The sequence below is a fragment of the Filobasidium floriforme genome, assembly GCF_021052385.1.
Source record: "Filobasidium floriforme strain CBS 6241 chromosome Unknown HD553scaffold_13, whole genome shotgun sequence".
In the NCBI taxonomy this organism is placed as follows: Eukaryota; Fungi; Basidiomycota; class Tremellomycetes; order Filobasidiales; family Filobasidiaceae; genus Filobasidium; species Filobasidium floriforme.
Window position 1 is genome coordinate 445,836 of NW_025763634.1, and position 14,867 is coordinate 460,702.

A 14,867-nucleotide genomic window follows, 5' to 3' on the forward strand; every position below is an offset into this window, starting at 1 on the left:
TTGTGGGCGAGCTACTTTGTAAACAGATCACATCACAATTTGCATCCGCGAACGGGTCAATGCCATGCTCCTCCTGCTACTGACTGACCGACTGCTGCTGATGCTCGACGACCCCGTTCGATCATCATCATCATCATCACGACACCGACCATATTATAGTCTGCCGAGGGCGAGAAGAGACTGCAATTCCTCTTGTCCCTGCTTGACTCTTACCTCTTGCTCGAACGATCCCGCTCGCGACATGAGCTCGGAACCGCCAAGCGCGGATGCTAGGCAATCAGACAACTTGTGGAATGACATTCTCGTAGGAGCTCGAAGACACGGTGATAGGCTGCCCTCGAAGCATGTTTTGATTCTAGGTGAGTGAGACGTCTCTCTAATTCTGCTTCATCCATCCCATATTGAGACTTTTGTTCAAATAAACAGGCGAACCGGGACATGGCAAATCGACCTTGATCGAACACCTGTTCGACAGACGGACCTCCTCTCTGAACGCCTTTAGCTCCTCATCCACCTCGGCCTCGTCGAAGCTATACACGCCGATCCAAAGGATCAGCCAAGGTGTTGGTAGGATCAATCAGGGGCACTATGTCAGGAATACGGGGAGCATACGAGCTCGGAAGACGGACCAGAACCAGATTGATGGGACCATCAATAAGGACCAAGAACCTACCAGTACCTCAGCGGGACTACCAGCGTTGAACGAAGAGGTCTTGATGGACGATAGACTACAACCGACGGAGGGTATGGCAGTCGACTATGAATGGGTGGAAGTGAACGACGCGGATATAGGTGAGCAAACGATTCTTTCGTTGACGTTCTGTTCATGTCAAAAGCTTTTGCGGGTTAATACTGATTGATGATCTACTGGTGACCTCCCAGAAAACGTCCCGCCCATCTCATTCTATACGGCCCCATCATCCGATCTGAATGTCTTGAAATCATTACCAGCGGCATTACCAGCTGGCTCTCTTCCGGTGAGATCCTATGACCGGGTCATCGATACTCCTTTCGACCCGTACTGAACCTGATTCTATATGGACCGCATGAATAGCACACTGCCGCCGTAATCGTACTAGATTGGACAAAACCTCATACGATCGTATGTATTATCGCATCATTTTCTGGGAGTATTTGGCATTGACTTGAATTCGCAGGCAGAAGAATTGGCCCGGTGGTTAGCCTGGATAGATCAATGGTCTACAGCAACAGCTTCGAGAGCCGAGGAACTGGAAGGACATGACAAGCGTATGCGAAGTCACTCTTAAATTCATGCTTACTCGCTTTCTCATCAAAGAGCCTGTCTGGTGTCACTCTATCGTCCACAGTACAATCGCATCTACAGCACTATACCGAACCTCAAGCCCAGTCGGCAGCGGGACAGTCAGGGTCAGCTGACGGCGTGACTGCGGGGCCGACCTTTAGCCAGACGTATCAAAACTACTCGGATACCGTTTTACCGTTATCCGCAGGCGTCTTAACGCATAACAAGTAGGTCATGGCTTCGGCCGCACATATGGTACAGATCTTGAGCTTACCATGAAATGGAACAGGTGTGGAGTCCCTATCATTATCGTCTTGACCAAGACTGATCGGCTCGATTCTGTCGGGGATGAGCTCGTGTCCCGGGGAATAGTGAAGGGCAAAGGGTTGACTTCAGCACCAGGCAGAGGAGGTCAAAATACATATTCCACCTGGAATTGGGACGAGAGGGTAGATTGGGCCTTAGCGGCGATTAGAGTGGCAGGATTGATGTGTGAGTTCGCGCTGCAAGCAAAGTAAAGAAGCATACAAAACCTGAGACTATCTCTGGATAGACGGCGCGTCCGTGCTCTACACCACGACGGGGAAGCCGAAGACGTTCTCCACCTTGCGGCAACACATCTTGCACCGCTTGTATACAACACCGCCAGCGCTGCATCCACAGCCATCTTCACCTGTTGCTCAGTTCACGAACACTGCCAAATCAAACTCGCAGTTCCCTTTTCCCTTTCGTGCAAACCAGCTTGATCGAGATTCCATCATGATACCCGCCGGATGGGACTCGTGGGGCAAGATCGAGATCCTGAAAGAGGGATTCAGTTGCCAGCAAGTGAATGGGCTATGGGACACGGCACTAGGACGAGAGGCGCAGAGATATAACCAGAAGAATGGACGGAATGTCAGCGACGGATTGCTGCAGGACGAGGACGATGAGGGCATCCAGCAGATCTGGCAGGATGTGATCCCGGACCCTACCAACGATACACATGTCAGTATTGTTCTTCGGGATCTGCAGACCATGGTCGCCCCTAATACGCTTTCTTCCCACAGACAAACGGTAACGCTACCCAAAAGACCCGGAGCGCGAACGAGCAAGACTTTCTCACTCGTCAGCTCGAATCGCTGCTCAAGGACCCGCATCGAGACCCTCGTCGTGCGCTTCGGCAAGCGGCTCTTGCGCCTCAGACGCCGACGACGGGCCGGAACCCGAGCTTTTTGGGTGAAAGTCTCGGTCTCGGTCGAGCTACGCCTGGGATTGTCGGGCCGATGTCGAGTGATGGGCTCAGCATGCCCAACGTCGAATTGGCCTTTGCCGCCATGGAAGGTCGAGGTGGACCAGACGACAGCATGCAGACGCCTAGCATGCCGAGAAGGGTGAGTCCAGACGAGCGCCATTTCAAAAAAAAGATGCCTTTGACTGAGACCCATTAATTTCCACAGGAATCGCGGCAAGCGGTACAATCTACCACCTCCAAGCCTCTTGGTACAGACATTTCCGCCAACACGGCTTCAAACGAAGTGCTGAACAACTTCGTAAGTACCCCGGGCACTTTGGAGCTTTTTCTTGTGGTCAAACTGAAACCTTCGCCGCCTTTCTCATGCAGTTCCAGGGCTTGATCGCTGGACGACGTACGCCTGGCTCAACTCCGGGAAAGGACGCGGCATGAAGGGCGTGGCACAAGTTCAGAATGGCTGATGACCAATGCATGAATCCTTTCTCCCTTTATGGGCATATAACGACGATGTAACGACGCGCGCCAGGGACACCCGATCGAGAGCACATATATATACATGTTTACATTTTTGTTCTTGGGAAATCTAGATATGAGCAGTAGTTTCGATTGAATCTGATTTTTGGGTCTGGTTGGGAAGCCATGCTCGAAAATGCATTGTGTACGTTTCTCTCAGGTGAGGCAGAGCTCAACGAGTGTTATTGGAGGGAAGGCGAAGAGGTATGTTGGAAAAAAACAGCCTTATTATAAATGACAGGTGGATACTTGTTGTCCATCCACCGATTTTCGTTGAGGGGAAGGGAGACGGGCGCGACGGCTACCCTGATCAATACTGCCCGTAACCATAGTCATAGCCAGACTGCGGCGGGTATCCCTGATGCATCGGCATACCCGGGTAGTATCCCTGTCCAGCCATGGGCTGCATCATTTGGTTTTGATACGCGTACGGGTTGTCCACCGAATACGCCTGACCCTCTGGGATCATGTGAGGCTCGCTCGATTGCTCACTGCTGCCCAGCTTCCCAGGGTTCTTGAGGATGGCGACTTCGTGGCTAGAGGGCGCTCTGATTTGAATCTTGCCGCCGGGTCTAGGAGGTGCAAAGTAGCCAGGCGGGACGGGCTGAGAGGGGTAGCCGAGAGGAGAGTCTCGACCATAGGGAGGCGGGGTAAAGGTGCTGAACGAGTCTCCGCGCGAGAGGTGGGGGTGCTGTTCGCCCGGGTACCCTCCTCGGAAAAAAGGTCCTGCGCCGGGATGCTGATTCCCAAAGTAAGGTTGAGGGGGGAAAGGTCCGTTCGAGTAGTTGCCTGGAGGTGCGGGTGAATTGGAAGCCACAAAGACGACGGGTTGGCCCGTGGCGATCTCGAAGAACGAGCCATTCTCCGCCATGGCGATGCCCGGCGGTACGAATGACGGCGGAGGTGGCATCCCATAAGGCATCCCGTTGTGCGGAAGATACGACGATGATGCGGGCGCGGAGGACATGCTACCGTTCTCACTAACGGGAACGGCGACAGAGTCTACTCGTCTCGATCCGATCTCGAGGCGTTTCAGCTCTTCGTCCAGCTGACGTTCCTTTTGCGCGATTGTGGCCTGTTGAGACTTGAGGTATTCGATCTCGGCCTGGAGATTCAGGTTGGCGACCGTCTCCGAGTCCTCGCCGTGATCGGCCGAAAGAGCTGCGACCGGGACGGCTGCGTTGTCGATGGCAGCGATAGGAAGCTTGACCACAACGGCACTGTTGTCGAGGGCGGAGTGAGCGTGCGCGGTAACGGGCGCGGAGTCGCCCGTAAAGCCAGACGAGGTGGAGGCCAGCGGCACATTAATGCTAGAATCGGATCGAGGAAGCTTGACGGTGATGTTTCCGTCGTCAACCTGATCAATCAGGATGAGCATTGTTCGTCAGCATCAATTTTCTCCTGCGTCTGCGCCGGAATGATTACTTACCGGCAGGACGTCCTCGTGACCCCCGCCATTGACCTGAACGCCGCCTTGCACCTGCTGCATGTCTTGTCCGAACACGACCTGTCCCATCTGATGACCCGCATACGCCTGTCCATATCCCCATCCTACCGCTCCGCCTCGTCCACGTCCGCGTCCCCTGCCTGCGAACCCGACTCCAGGTGCAGCGGCGGCGGCACCTCCACGCAAGGCCTGCTGGATCCGACGCTTCTCCCTGGCCTCTGATCGTCTCTTTTCGGCCTGTTCCATCTTTTCAAATGCGTCATGTCCCCATGAGGAGGAGGAAGCGTCGGCTCGAGGTGCCGCGGCAGCAGGGGTCGAATCAGCAGCGGATTCCAGCGCAGTCTCGCCTGAGGACGGTACTGCCGGCTGGTTTTCGACCTTCTCCCCGACTGCGTTGCCGGCCCCGAACCCAAACCCGCCTCTCCCTCTTCCCGCACCTCCACGTCCGGCGGCGAACCCTCGCCCTCTTCCCCTTCCACCGCGCTCCCCACCTGCACCTCTCCACCACCCGCTCATCCCCCTCAAACCTGCAAACTCGCCGTCCTCGCCAAATTTGCCTTTCGAGTAATGTCGCTCGTCGTGCGTCCAGAAGGATCCTACGCGGGGGGTAAAGGATGGGTCGGCAGTGAGACGGGAGAGGTAGAGTTGTCGATTCGAGGGGGCTTTCGAGATGGGTTGAGAGTTGTTGTTGGCGTCGTCGTGGTTGTGGTCGTCTTCAATGTCCACCTTTCGAGGTTCTCCTTCTGCATGCTGCTCGTCCTGCTCTTCCGGCTTGTCCCGCGACTCAGCATCTGCTGGGGCCTCCTTCGTACCAGCCTGATCGGTCTCGACCTTGTCGTCACCGTCCCCATCAGCCCCGGTTCCAGCAGCCCCGGCTCCTTCCCGGACTTTCCTCCTCCGCTCCTTATTCTTCGCCCGTCTCTTTTCACGCCGTTCAGCCTCCTTTTCTTCTTTCGTCTTCTTCCCTGGACCCGTCCCTGCCGTCTGAGAAGCTGAAGCGGAAGCTACCGGTGCCGTCGCAGACGAGTTGGCAGGTTTACTCGTTGTAGTAGAGGCAGCAGTAGGAGCAGAAGTCGAGGCCGATTTCTTTGATCCAGAGGCAGGAGGTTTCGATCGAGGTTGAGCACGAGATTGAGGTGGAGGCTGCGGACGAGGTTGAGAAGGTCCAGCGTCCGGCTTCGCAGTCCCCGTAAATTCTTCAAAAGTGACCTCTTCTGCAGGTTCCTCTTCCTTTCCTTTCCCATCGCTCTCGTTCTCGCTATCATCGTCCGATCGTCGTCTAGCCCTCCGCCCGGCCTTCACCTTCTTCTTCTTCTGCTGTTTCTTCGGCTTTCCCGCTGCATCTAGAGGTTCGTCACCGTTGGCTTTCCCGTTGGCGACTTGAGATTCGGCCTCGACCTCAACCTCGTCTTCAGAAGGCTGAGATTCCGAGTCCGAGTCGGAAGGCAGAGAAGCCGCCGAACTCGAAGCGGAAGAGTGGTGGGAGGTCTGTCGTCTGGGTTGACGTCTCGGTGCGGGCATTATTGCGAGTCGGACTTCAGGAAATTGCGGGTGATGAGAGACGATGAGACTGTGTGAGATGATGATTCAAGAGAAGGAGGGAGAGAGAGAGAGAGGTTGGATCTTGGATACCTTCCGAGGACGATGATGCACAGGGTCAAGGTCAAGGTGATGATATGATGATGATGATTCAGTGAGCCAACCGAGGCAAAACCGAGAAATCGCGCGAAAGACGACGACGCGATTCATCCATCCATTCACCCCTACAACACACCTGCACCTGCACCGTTGGCCAGAAACACACCCAGACATACAGCGACATCGCCAGCACAGCATCACCGATCCACGGTAGTACTACAATCATCATCAGTCCCTCAACCTTGTATCGACCGCCATCCCGATCATCACCGCATCACCGTTGTCCCCTCCCCACCTCCCTTTTGCACATCTCGACTCTCGTCGCTTTCTCACGCGTCCAAGAGCTCCTGTGTGTGTGCTTTGGTTGTTATTGATTACGTAATCACGTGATCGCTTTCCCCGAGGTTTCAGGTTCCGAGAGCCCACCACCTCGAATCATCAACAAATATGTCCATGGCCGGCCCATGTTGGTCGCATTCGAGAGTGAATACATGCACAACATCTGTCCAGATTTCCAACTCTGATCACTTGCAAACCGCGGACACAGGATGTCATCATGACTTCCCTTCCCCGATCACCCACGACCGACTTGGCCGACTCTACGGCGACGACGACGATCAGCATCGCAGACCCGGACCCGGACTCGGAGCTGACCGAATCGATCCATACCGAACCCTTGGATCAACTCGGGAACAAGCTCAGGTCATGGAGACGGACCAGACAGAGGCTGCGGGGACGGGTGTCGGTAGCTTCTACAGGGACGAATGGTGGGGACAATCAGAACGATAGCAAGGAAGCGGGAGAGGTAAATGACGATAGACATCGTAATCAAGCAGTAGAGCAGGAACCGGAAGATGGTCCTCGCCGATTCGATCCCCCTGGTACGGCTACGGCAGGCAGTAGATTGGACGACGATACACGGTGCAAGTGTTGTCTCCGTCACATCCTCCGATCCTCCTCTTCCGTGGGTACCGGACCATTAAAGACCGTTAGAGGAGGAATCCGAATAGCCGGGGTTGATGAGGATGAGGGTGATCAGGGTGGTGGTCAATGCGAGACGATGAGGGAGATCAAGGCGTTGGATTCGGATCTGATCTTGAGCGCTGGTGAGTCTTGATCGGTTGGAGGCAGATGGATCTTATGGACTGGTTATGGGTTGAGGCTGATGTATCATCCTGATCAATCTGTATCTAATCTTGTGCGATCAACATGATTTCAACTCATTGCGAATGTCTATGTTTGTTCTGCGAATCCTACGCCCTTCCCGTTACCGCCTTCAACTTCACCTGCAAACAACCTCATGCGCCCTTCACACCCGATCAATCGCGATCAAACTCACGGCAGAAATCGGCTTGACCCTCCTAACCCGCCTCAACACCCTCCAAGCGTCCTACGACCCTCTACTCATCTCCCACTCCACCTTGCAAACGACCTACGCGGACCTAGTAAGATCTTCACACCGTCAAGCCGAGATCTGGGAGCAGGAGAGGGAACGGTTAGAAAGGGATCTCGAGGCGGGGAGGGACAGGGAGGAACGCTTAGCGAGCGAAGTCAAGGGGTTGGAGGGGAGGTTGAAGAGGATCACCTCTACCGGGACTGGGACCGGAACGGGACAATCCCGGAATGACGAAAGTGAAGAATCGAGGGGAAAGGAAGAGATGATCAAGGATCTCGTCAGCCGGAACGCGGTCTTGCAACATCAACTGGATCGCGCGCGGCATCGGATACCACAGTCGCAGTCGCTGTCAGGTTCACCAGCGATCGGGTCGACCTCCCCGGACAAGATTGGCGGTAATGACAATGGGTTGTCGGGGGACGAGATAGAACGGAGGAAACGAGCCCGTCGGATCTCGTTAGGGTACAGGTCTGGCTCTTACTCTGGCCCATACTCGGCGGGATCTACGCCTGGTATCGGCCCACCGTCAAATCAAGGGTTCGGAAGGGGGACGAGGCATTTCTCGGAGAATGCTGTTTTGACCCTCGGTTCAAGCTCAAGGGTACGGATAGGAGAAGAGGGAGAGGATCTTGGACGTGCTGATGGACAGGACCAGAATCATGAGCGGGATGAACATGAACGTGACCATCCCGGAACAGGCTCGACAAATGGGGAGGGGATAAACGATAACGAGAGACGAGTCAAGCTACGTCCGCTCAGTTTGAGCTTGTCAGTGTCTTCCCGGTACACCCATGCTGGACCTTCCGGATCCACCGGAGTGGATTTTGGTGGAAACGATCAGATGGGACATGGGAGGAAGATCTCGATGACCCCTTCGGCGAGGTCGACCATCTCTGGCAGGTCACCGGGGTTAACAGGGAGGGAGAGTTGGGTTTCGTCCTCGACGGGGGGAGTGGTTGGACTGGGAATGGGCGCAGTCGCAGGTGTCGGAGGCGGATGGGACTTGGATTCCATAGTCAGGGAGGCCGATGGGACGCCCGTCTGGCCTCAACCTGCCAGAAACTCGGCTTCTCAGGTGGGTTATGTTGCGGGACCGTCACAGACGGACCGTGCAGCGTCAGCCTCTGGCTGGAAGTCCGGGTCCGGGTCTGGCTCAGAGACGACTAGCCCGAGGACGACGATGAGGGCCGGATGTGGGTCGGTGGGGTATAGCTTGAATGGGATAAAGCGGAGCATGAGCGTGGACCGGTCGAAAGGAGGGATGAGGAGGGTGTCGGTGAGTGATCATGCGTACACCTGAAAGGGATTGCGGGCATATGGAGATTGACGGAGAGAGACATTTTGAGAATCTAGGGCAATCAGACGGTAGAAAGTATCGCCGAGACAACGGGCCAGGACGAGACTCACGAGCGCTCCGCTTCGAACGCCACATCAGAAATGGCTTCTGAGCACGGCTCGACGACGCGTCAGCGGAAACGCATGTCGAGGTATTTCCACACGCCAGCCTATCGGCCGCCTACATCTCCCTTGATCAACGAAGAGTTCTCGTTCGCGGCTTCTTCCGAACCGGATAGCATGGTCGAAGGGGATCGGACTTCGGATTCAGAACGACCGCCTGCACGCATGATGGACTCCAAATCGACCCAGACTGAGCCACAACTCCAAACCGAAGTCAATCGCGAAGATACGCCCCGCATGAAGAGCGATGCGCAAGTCAAGTTGACCTTGGCTGGACTTGGCATCGAGGAAGACACGCCGAATTCGTCGTCTCGGACAACGCCACAACTCATGGATCCGTACTCGCCTGCGAGTCTTTACAATCCTAGCCACCAGTATGCTCGCGACGTCGTCGAAAGCCGAACCGGCGCCTTGTTGTTGCTGGTCGAGCACGTCTCCAAGATTCTCATGCGGCTGAGACAAGCCGACGTGCCGAATCTGACTAGGCGTTTGAAAAAGCATCACCTCGTTGGTGGAGATGTCGGCCATCTGAGTCGAGGCGAGATGAAGGCGCTCACCAACGAGATTGGCGAGATGCGGACGCACTTCCGCAACGTCATGGAGGACGAGAGACGCCTAGGAGGAGGAAAGAACCCGTTGCAAGACAGTATGATCACGAAGAGAGACTTTCAGCTGCTACTTAAATTATTCAAGGAGATCTTTGGCGAATTGATCGAGCTACGCGGGATTGTCAACGACGTCACTGTCAATCCGGCAGCGGCCGTCGAGCTTAGAAAGAGGCAAGAAGCTATACAGGCAGAAGAGGAAGAAGCAAGGGGTAGGGGCAAGGCGATCAAGGGAGGCAGCGGATTAGGGTGGATCGCAGCGCCCATCACCAAGCTTTTCGCCGCACCGTCTTCGGACCCTCCTGCGCGGCGTCCGTCAGATAAAGCCTTGTTGCAACCACCTGCCATACGATCGTCAGCCAAACTCATGCCCTCGACGTCAGCAACCACGACGCAGGTCAGCGTCGAGTTTGCGAGTACGGGTCAGATTCGACGGGCTACCGCTGGTTTGCCTTCGGCCAACGCGGACCATATGGACGAGCTACCGGTATCCCCTGCCGATACCTTGACTAGAATACCTGGTCTCACTCGGCAGAGCTCAAACCAGCCGAGCGTTTCCCGAACACCGGCTATACCCCTCGGTGACGGCTCTAGTCGAGGTCCACCTATGGGCAATAATCGACAAAGCTTGTATGGCATTTTCGCTGGAGGTACAACAAGCGGTCCTCAGGGAGTACCTGCAAGAATGAACCAGACAGTCAGCGGACGACACATATCCGGGCGCCATCGCCGTCAGCTCTCGACCGTAGTCGATGCTGTCATCGATGACGACGGGCCAGATCGAGGTCTGGACGAATACCAACCGCCTCTCCTTGAACGAACACTACGGCCGAGAGGGTTGTCTGACTCGTCAATCCGGACCACATTTCAACATCACGGCATCGAGATTCCCGCTGGCCGGGAAGACATTCAGCCATCCGCATCGCAATACGGGTCGTACTGGCCGGCGACATCGGTCGTCAAGACGCTCGGAAGGAGGATTCAGGCATTGACAGGCGCAGCCCACCCACTTCCGCCATCACCAATGTCTACGTCGGTGGCTGACGAGAGCTCGTCAGCGTCTCAAGATTCGACCGCAGTTCCCTCGCCAGATGTTACAACAAACGCGATGTTGCAGGTCAGACCCAACGAGCCCCGAACGATCATGAAAAAGCGGAGCGCGAATCAACTAGGGCTGGTCTCTCCGGCTTCTCTCACAGACGGAGGCGGTTTCCTGAGCATGCTCTCATCCAGCTCTACCAATGAACCTGCGGCCATCTCTTCCAAACACTCTTCACCCGGTATTCATCGTTCCGAATCGCGTACCCGCACACGTCGGGTTCAAGCTCAATCTTGAATTTGGCAACTCTAATGACTGTCGCATAGTTGTGTTTACAATCGGTTGCCTATTGTACTATCTTTGTATTTCGTAAGTCCAATATAATACATCATCGAGTCTCGGTCCTCTTTCGGACTTGATCGTTGCCAGTGGTGCATCACCGTTCTCCAAAAGTTCTGCCATAATAGCGTGCCAATATCCGCACGCTTGTCCCATAATGGCCCTCGTGTGGGATTCTAGGCGGCCTGGATCCACATAGGCTGTATTGGTGTACAAAGCTATATCAGATCGGCCGGTTTGAGTTGGCATTCGAGGAGGACGAGCAGTATCTCTCGATTGTTCACAATAGAGTACTGGTTGAAATAAATGATGACGGACTGAACGAGTCGACGATTCTAGTGGATGTGCTCATATCTATCTCAACGTGCATTGCGATCTACAAGGCATCATAGGCGGGCGGTGAAGGCGGAGTGTGGAGCTGAACCCTTTAATTATGGTAACAGCTTGTCGATCAACAATCCCTTCGCCCCCTCCGCTGTAGACACATCTCTTTTCTTTCGTGGCCTGTGCGAGCGTTTCGGATCGGCTCGTCGGCAGTTGTCGTATCGAACAGGTTCATATGTCTTATCATCCATGTCCACCCCCACGTGCTCATTCGCAGTATCAGGGATAGCTTTGATCGCACAAGAGGCGGTCATGAAAACGGCGTCTTTCTTCCTAGCTCGGGTGTTATGTGTGGCTCGGTCGGCCTGCAAATCTCGGTGCGCACAGTAATCTGTATCCTCGTTGGAGCGCTTGTCGTTAATAGTAATCCAGCTCATTCTGCTCCTGATCATCATCGTCATCGTCATCGCTCCACTCAATATCGGGATTGGCGCCCCCGTGGGCATGCGCGAGCATGTCGTTGACTGCTTCATTAAAGTCACGAGCCGCATCTTCATCGTCATGCCCTGCCTTCATCGGTGTATCTTCTGCAACCTGACCGGCGTTGTCAAGATGGAGGTTCTTGGGCAGATACCGATCCATTCCGTCTTCGTTCCATTGCCTCTGCCTCGCCTCCTGTTCAGGGATCGAGCAGACATAGTCGTCGAGCTCTCCTGGATCGAACAGCGCATCATCACTCAGATCATCCAGATTGTCCGTGACAATGTCTCCTAACAGAATTTGCGCTCCTAGTACCGAGGTCGGCAGGAGGAATAAGGGTAGATTTTTGGCTGGGAAGCCGGCTAGGAGCATATCCCTGAGACGCGCATCCTTGCTCTTCTGCTTGGAGGCGTTGCCCACCTGAAGGTTCGATTCGTGCTGAGAGACAGCCACATTCCCGGCATGAGCCCGTTGCCATTTTCGGAGGTAGGCGAGGACGAGCCGAAATTGTTGCGCCGGTCCCTTGTAGTCTTCCGGCTTGGTTCTCCGTTTGCGCGCGTACACTGCTCGGTTCTTCAACGAAAGCGATCTCTTTGATTTGTCCTCTGGATCCGTAGACGGCCCAGCTTCAGACTCGAGACGCCGACCGAGAGCCGCAATGGGTGAGCACGGCGTCGCGGTTCGATTCTCTTCCGCCTTGTTCGAGGGCATACATGCTTGCGCATCGCCTGACAGAACGACCGTCTTGCGCCGACCGTACGCCTCGACCCTAAGACGATCACGCCGTTTCTTGTCCCGTTCCCTGCGCAACTCTTTCGATCGGGCGAGACTCGCAGCCTTTTGCTCCTCCGTGCGATGCGACAGACGAGACCGCTTGGCCACAGGTCGTTCACCATCAAGGACGCTCGAATCCGATGCCGGCCGTTTGCCGGCCGTGTTCGAAGACCCGGGAACCGAAGTTCCAACATCGTTGTTGACAGCGGAAGGGCTTGCGGGACTCTGTAATCTGTCTACATCCGTGTCGCCCGCACTGCTACCAGCAGCCGACGTGCCCTTTGGATCTTCTCCAACCGCTTCTTCCTCGGCTGCCCCATTCTTCTTCTTTCCACGAACCGATGGCTTCGGCAACTCTCTACCGGGAAGCAACACCTTCCAAAGCTCTTCCCCGTCCAACCTCCCTTCACCGACCGCTGTCTGCAGATGAGCTTTCCCTTGGATCTTTTGCCAAGCCAAGAGATCCCTCCAATGTCGGACGACCGATGGAAGGAAGGCCGCGAACATGTGTCGCCTTGGCGGAGCTCTTCTGACCATGTGCCTCCAGACGGGGATCTTTTCCACCGGATGTCCGATGTCTCCAAGGTACTGTCCGAGATCAAAGACGACACTGAGGATCTCGAGGTATCGCTCTCGTACGGTATACGCCGATGCCTTGGGTAAAAAGGCCGCCAGTTCATCGAACAGACACCCGTTTTGGTGAGTGTAGACCCCGGTGACCCCTTCCATCGCTGCGAGGACGATGGCACATGCCGACATTCCCGGATTTCGAGCATAGTTGACCGAGAGGGTAGCGAGCATCTCGGCGATATCGGTCGACATCCTCCTGATGCCCAACAAGACCGGATGCGCCAAGTGTAAAAAGTGTAGCGTCTCGTCGGGATAAGGTTGTTCTTTGTTGTGGACCCTGGACTCTTCGGGCTGCTCGATGATCGCTTTGATGTGACGCAAGACCATCTCGATGTAACTCGTCGGCTGATTGCCGGCATCGTAATCGAGCTTGAGCTGCTTCCTACAGAACATCATGTGATGTTGTAATCTATCGGGATTCATTCCTGTGACTTCCTATAAATATCCGAGATGGAGAAATGTCATCAGCTATCAAAGCCTCAAAGACAGCTACTGTTAGCCGACATGCGATATCGACAGACTTACAGCAAGTTCGAGATGATTGACGACCCTCTTTTGGTCCGCAGCGTGGACCGCCACGCAAGCCGCAAGGATATAGTAATCCTTCACCGTTCGATTTCTCTTTGCCAGGCTCTTTATAATCTCTTTCCCCGAAAAGTCTGCTCTGTCGGCGGTGTTCTGGGTCAGGCCGAGCTTGACCATCGCCAGGTGCACGACCCAATCCTTCATGGCTTGCTGATAGACGGAACGATGGCAAGGAGAAGAAAACATCGTCAGCATTTCGAAGCTTGTGATTCGGTATTCATTAGGCTTCCGGACTGCGTATAACCCACATTCTGTTCCATAGTATAGAGCTGTGCCCGTAACTCTTCTTGACCTGGTACGGCCTGCCCTCTCGAAGTCCTGACGATCCTCGCCCCGCCGATAGTATTGTCCTTCATCATGCCAGAATACTTCTCCCGGGCGTCCATCCCACCCAACATCTCGTCCCTCTCGTCAAAGAATGAGGCGGCGAGGTGGGATTCGTAACCGCATTTCTGGCAGACAAAGAGGGTGTTGTCGCCGGGTACGAGGCGGGTCCCGGCAGGACAAGAGGGGCATGTTGGAGTTTCCATGGTTTCTATCAAGGGCTTCCTAGTAGCTTACGAAGCGGTGCAGATCCGCCTTCCTGTCTGTACTGTATACCTCGGAAATCAAGGTCGAGGTCGAGGTCGACGTTACCTGTTGCCAAGAGACACCGAGCTCTCGGGCTGAGACTTCGGCGCGTAAGCACCTCGACTTGCAAAGAGTTTGCCGATGCTGTAGGAGTAAGGAAGTGTTTTGTATGATATGAAACGAATGAAGGGCGGAGAACCGTTTTGTTCAGTTTGGGCGTCGGCAAACGGGTTCCAAGGTAAGGTGGGTGATTGCCACGGATTCCTGGAAGCTTGTTCTACGCACACATGTAGCGAATCGCTTTGACGGCGTCCGGTTGTCGGGCTTGTAAAATGGTAGCTAGTAGAGATAGTGGGTAGGTAGTAGCTAATAGCCAGTAGCCAGTAGCCAGTAGCTAGTCAGCCAGTCAGAAGTAAAGCTGAATCGATCCTTCAGTTTCGCAAGATCAAGCTGAGACTTGACCTCTCTGTGAGCTGAGACTCGTCGTGAACCCTCGAGGAGAATGCTCAGCGCCGAGCTAAATGACAAACACAACGGGAAGTGTGTTAAGGGTTAGTGGCCTAGTGGTGAC

General features: G+C 54.9%; 4 protein-coding genes across 4 annotated transcripts; 2 read left to right on the forward strand and 2 right to left on the reverse strand.

Annotated features, from left to right (window-relative positions):
* Positions 1–137: 137 nt before the first annotated feature.
* On the forward strand, positions 138–3,056 carry HD553DRAFT_312782 (uncharacterized protein). Its single transcript, XM_046180136.1, has 11 exons — positions 138–359; positions 427–792; positions 883–977; positions 1,055–1,102; positions 1,158–1,248; positions 1,329–1,491; positions 1,554–1,756; positions 1,818–2,251; positions 2,314–2,637; positions 2,704–2,796; positions 2,868–3,056. Exons 1-11 carry the CDS (start codon positions 242–244, stop codon positions 2,928–2,930), a joined length of 1,998 nt encoding a protein of 665 aa, XP_046036003.1. The 5' UTR covers positions 138–241; the 3' UTR covers positions 2,931–3,056.
* On the reverse strand, positions 3,057–6,115 carry HD553DRAFT_312784 (uncharacterized protein). The gene is made up of 2 exons (XM_046180137.1): positions 4,441–6,115; positions 3,057–4,368 (listed from the first exon to the last, which is right to left on the reverse strand). Exons 1-2 carry the CDS (start codon positions 5,977–5,979, stop codon positions 3,322–3,324), a joined length of 2,586 nt encoding a protein of 861 aa, XP_046036004.1. The 5' UTR covers positions 5,980–6,115; the 3' UTR covers positions 3,057–3,321.
* Positions 6,116–6,595: 480 nt separating this feature from the next.
* Positions 6,596–11,000, forward strand: HD553DRAFT_312787 (uncharacterized protein). Its single transcript, XM_046180138.1, has 3 exons — positions 6,596–7,202; positions 7,441–8,768; positions 8,846–11,000. The coding sequence occupies exons 1-3, from the start codon at positions 6,653–6,655 to the stop codon at positions 10,889–10,891; spliced, it is 3,924 nt and encodes a 1,307-aa protein (XP_046036005.1). The 5' UTR covers positions 6,596–6,652; the 3' UTR covers positions 10,892–11,000.
* Positions 11,001–11,660: 660 nt separating this feature from the next.
* Positions 11,661–14,414, reverse strand: HD553DRAFT_48847 (uncharacterized protein). The gene is made up of 3 exons (XM_046184264.1): positions 13,975–14,414; positions 13,667–13,876; positions 11,661–13,576 (listed from the first exon to the last, which is right to left on the reverse strand). The coding sequence occupies exons 1-3, from the start codon at positions 14,254–14,256 to the stop codon at positions 11,675–11,677; spliced, it is 2,394 nt and encodes a 797-aa protein (XP_046036006.1). The 5' UTR covers positions 14,257–14,414; the 3' UTR covers positions 11,661–11,674.
* Positions 14,415–14,867: the final 453 nt, after the last annotated feature.

Excerpts from the sequence above, each read along its gene's own strand:
- HD553DRAFT_312782 (XM_046180136.1), top strand. The coding sequence starts at position 242 with ATGAGCTCGGAACCGCCAAGCGCGGATGCTAGGCAATCAGACAACTTG. Across the intron at positions 360-426 it reads GAAGCATGTTTTGATTCTAG|GCGAACCGGGACATGGCAAA; the intron begins GTGAGTGAGACG and ends TCAAATAAACAG. Across the intron at positions 1,103-1,157 it reads GGACAAAACCTCATACGATC|GCAGAAGAATTGGCCCGGTG; the intron begins GTATGTATTATC and ends TTGAATTCGCAG.
- HD553DRAFT_312784 (XM_046180137.1), bottom strand. The coding sequence starts at position 5,979 with ATGCCCGCACCGAGACGTCAACCCAGACGACAGACCTCCCACCACTCT. Across the intron at positions 4,369-4,440 it reads GTCACGAGGACGTCCTGCCG|GTTGACGACGGAAACATCAC; the intron begins GTAAGTAATCAT and ends CTGATTGATCAG.
- HD553DRAFT_312787 (XM_046180138.1), top strand. The coding sequence starts at position 6,653 with ATGACTTCCCTTCCCCGATCACCCACGACCGACTTGGCCGACTCTACG. Across the intron at positions 7,203-7,440 it reads GGATCTGATCTTGAGCGCTG|AAATCGGCTTGACCCTCCTA; the intron begins GTGAGTCTTGAT and ends AACTCACGGCAG. Across the intron at positions 8,769-8,845 it reads GAGGGATGAGGAGGGTGTCG|GGCAATCAGACGGTAGAAAG; the intron begins GTGAGTGATCAT and ends TTGAGAATCTAG.
- HD553DRAFT_48847 (XM_046184264.1), bottom strand. The coding sequence starts at position 14,256 with ATGGAAACTCCAACATGCCCCTCTTGTCCTGCCGGGACCCGCCTCGTA. Across the intron at positions 13,877-13,974 it reads TCTATACTATGGAACAGAAT|CAAGCCATGAAGGATTGGGT; the intron begins GTGGGTTATACG and ends TCCGTCTATCAG. Across the intron at positions 13,577-13,666 it reads TCAATCATCTCGAACTTGCT|GAAGTCACAGGAATGAATCC; the intron begins GTAAGTCTGTCG and ends GGATATTTATAG.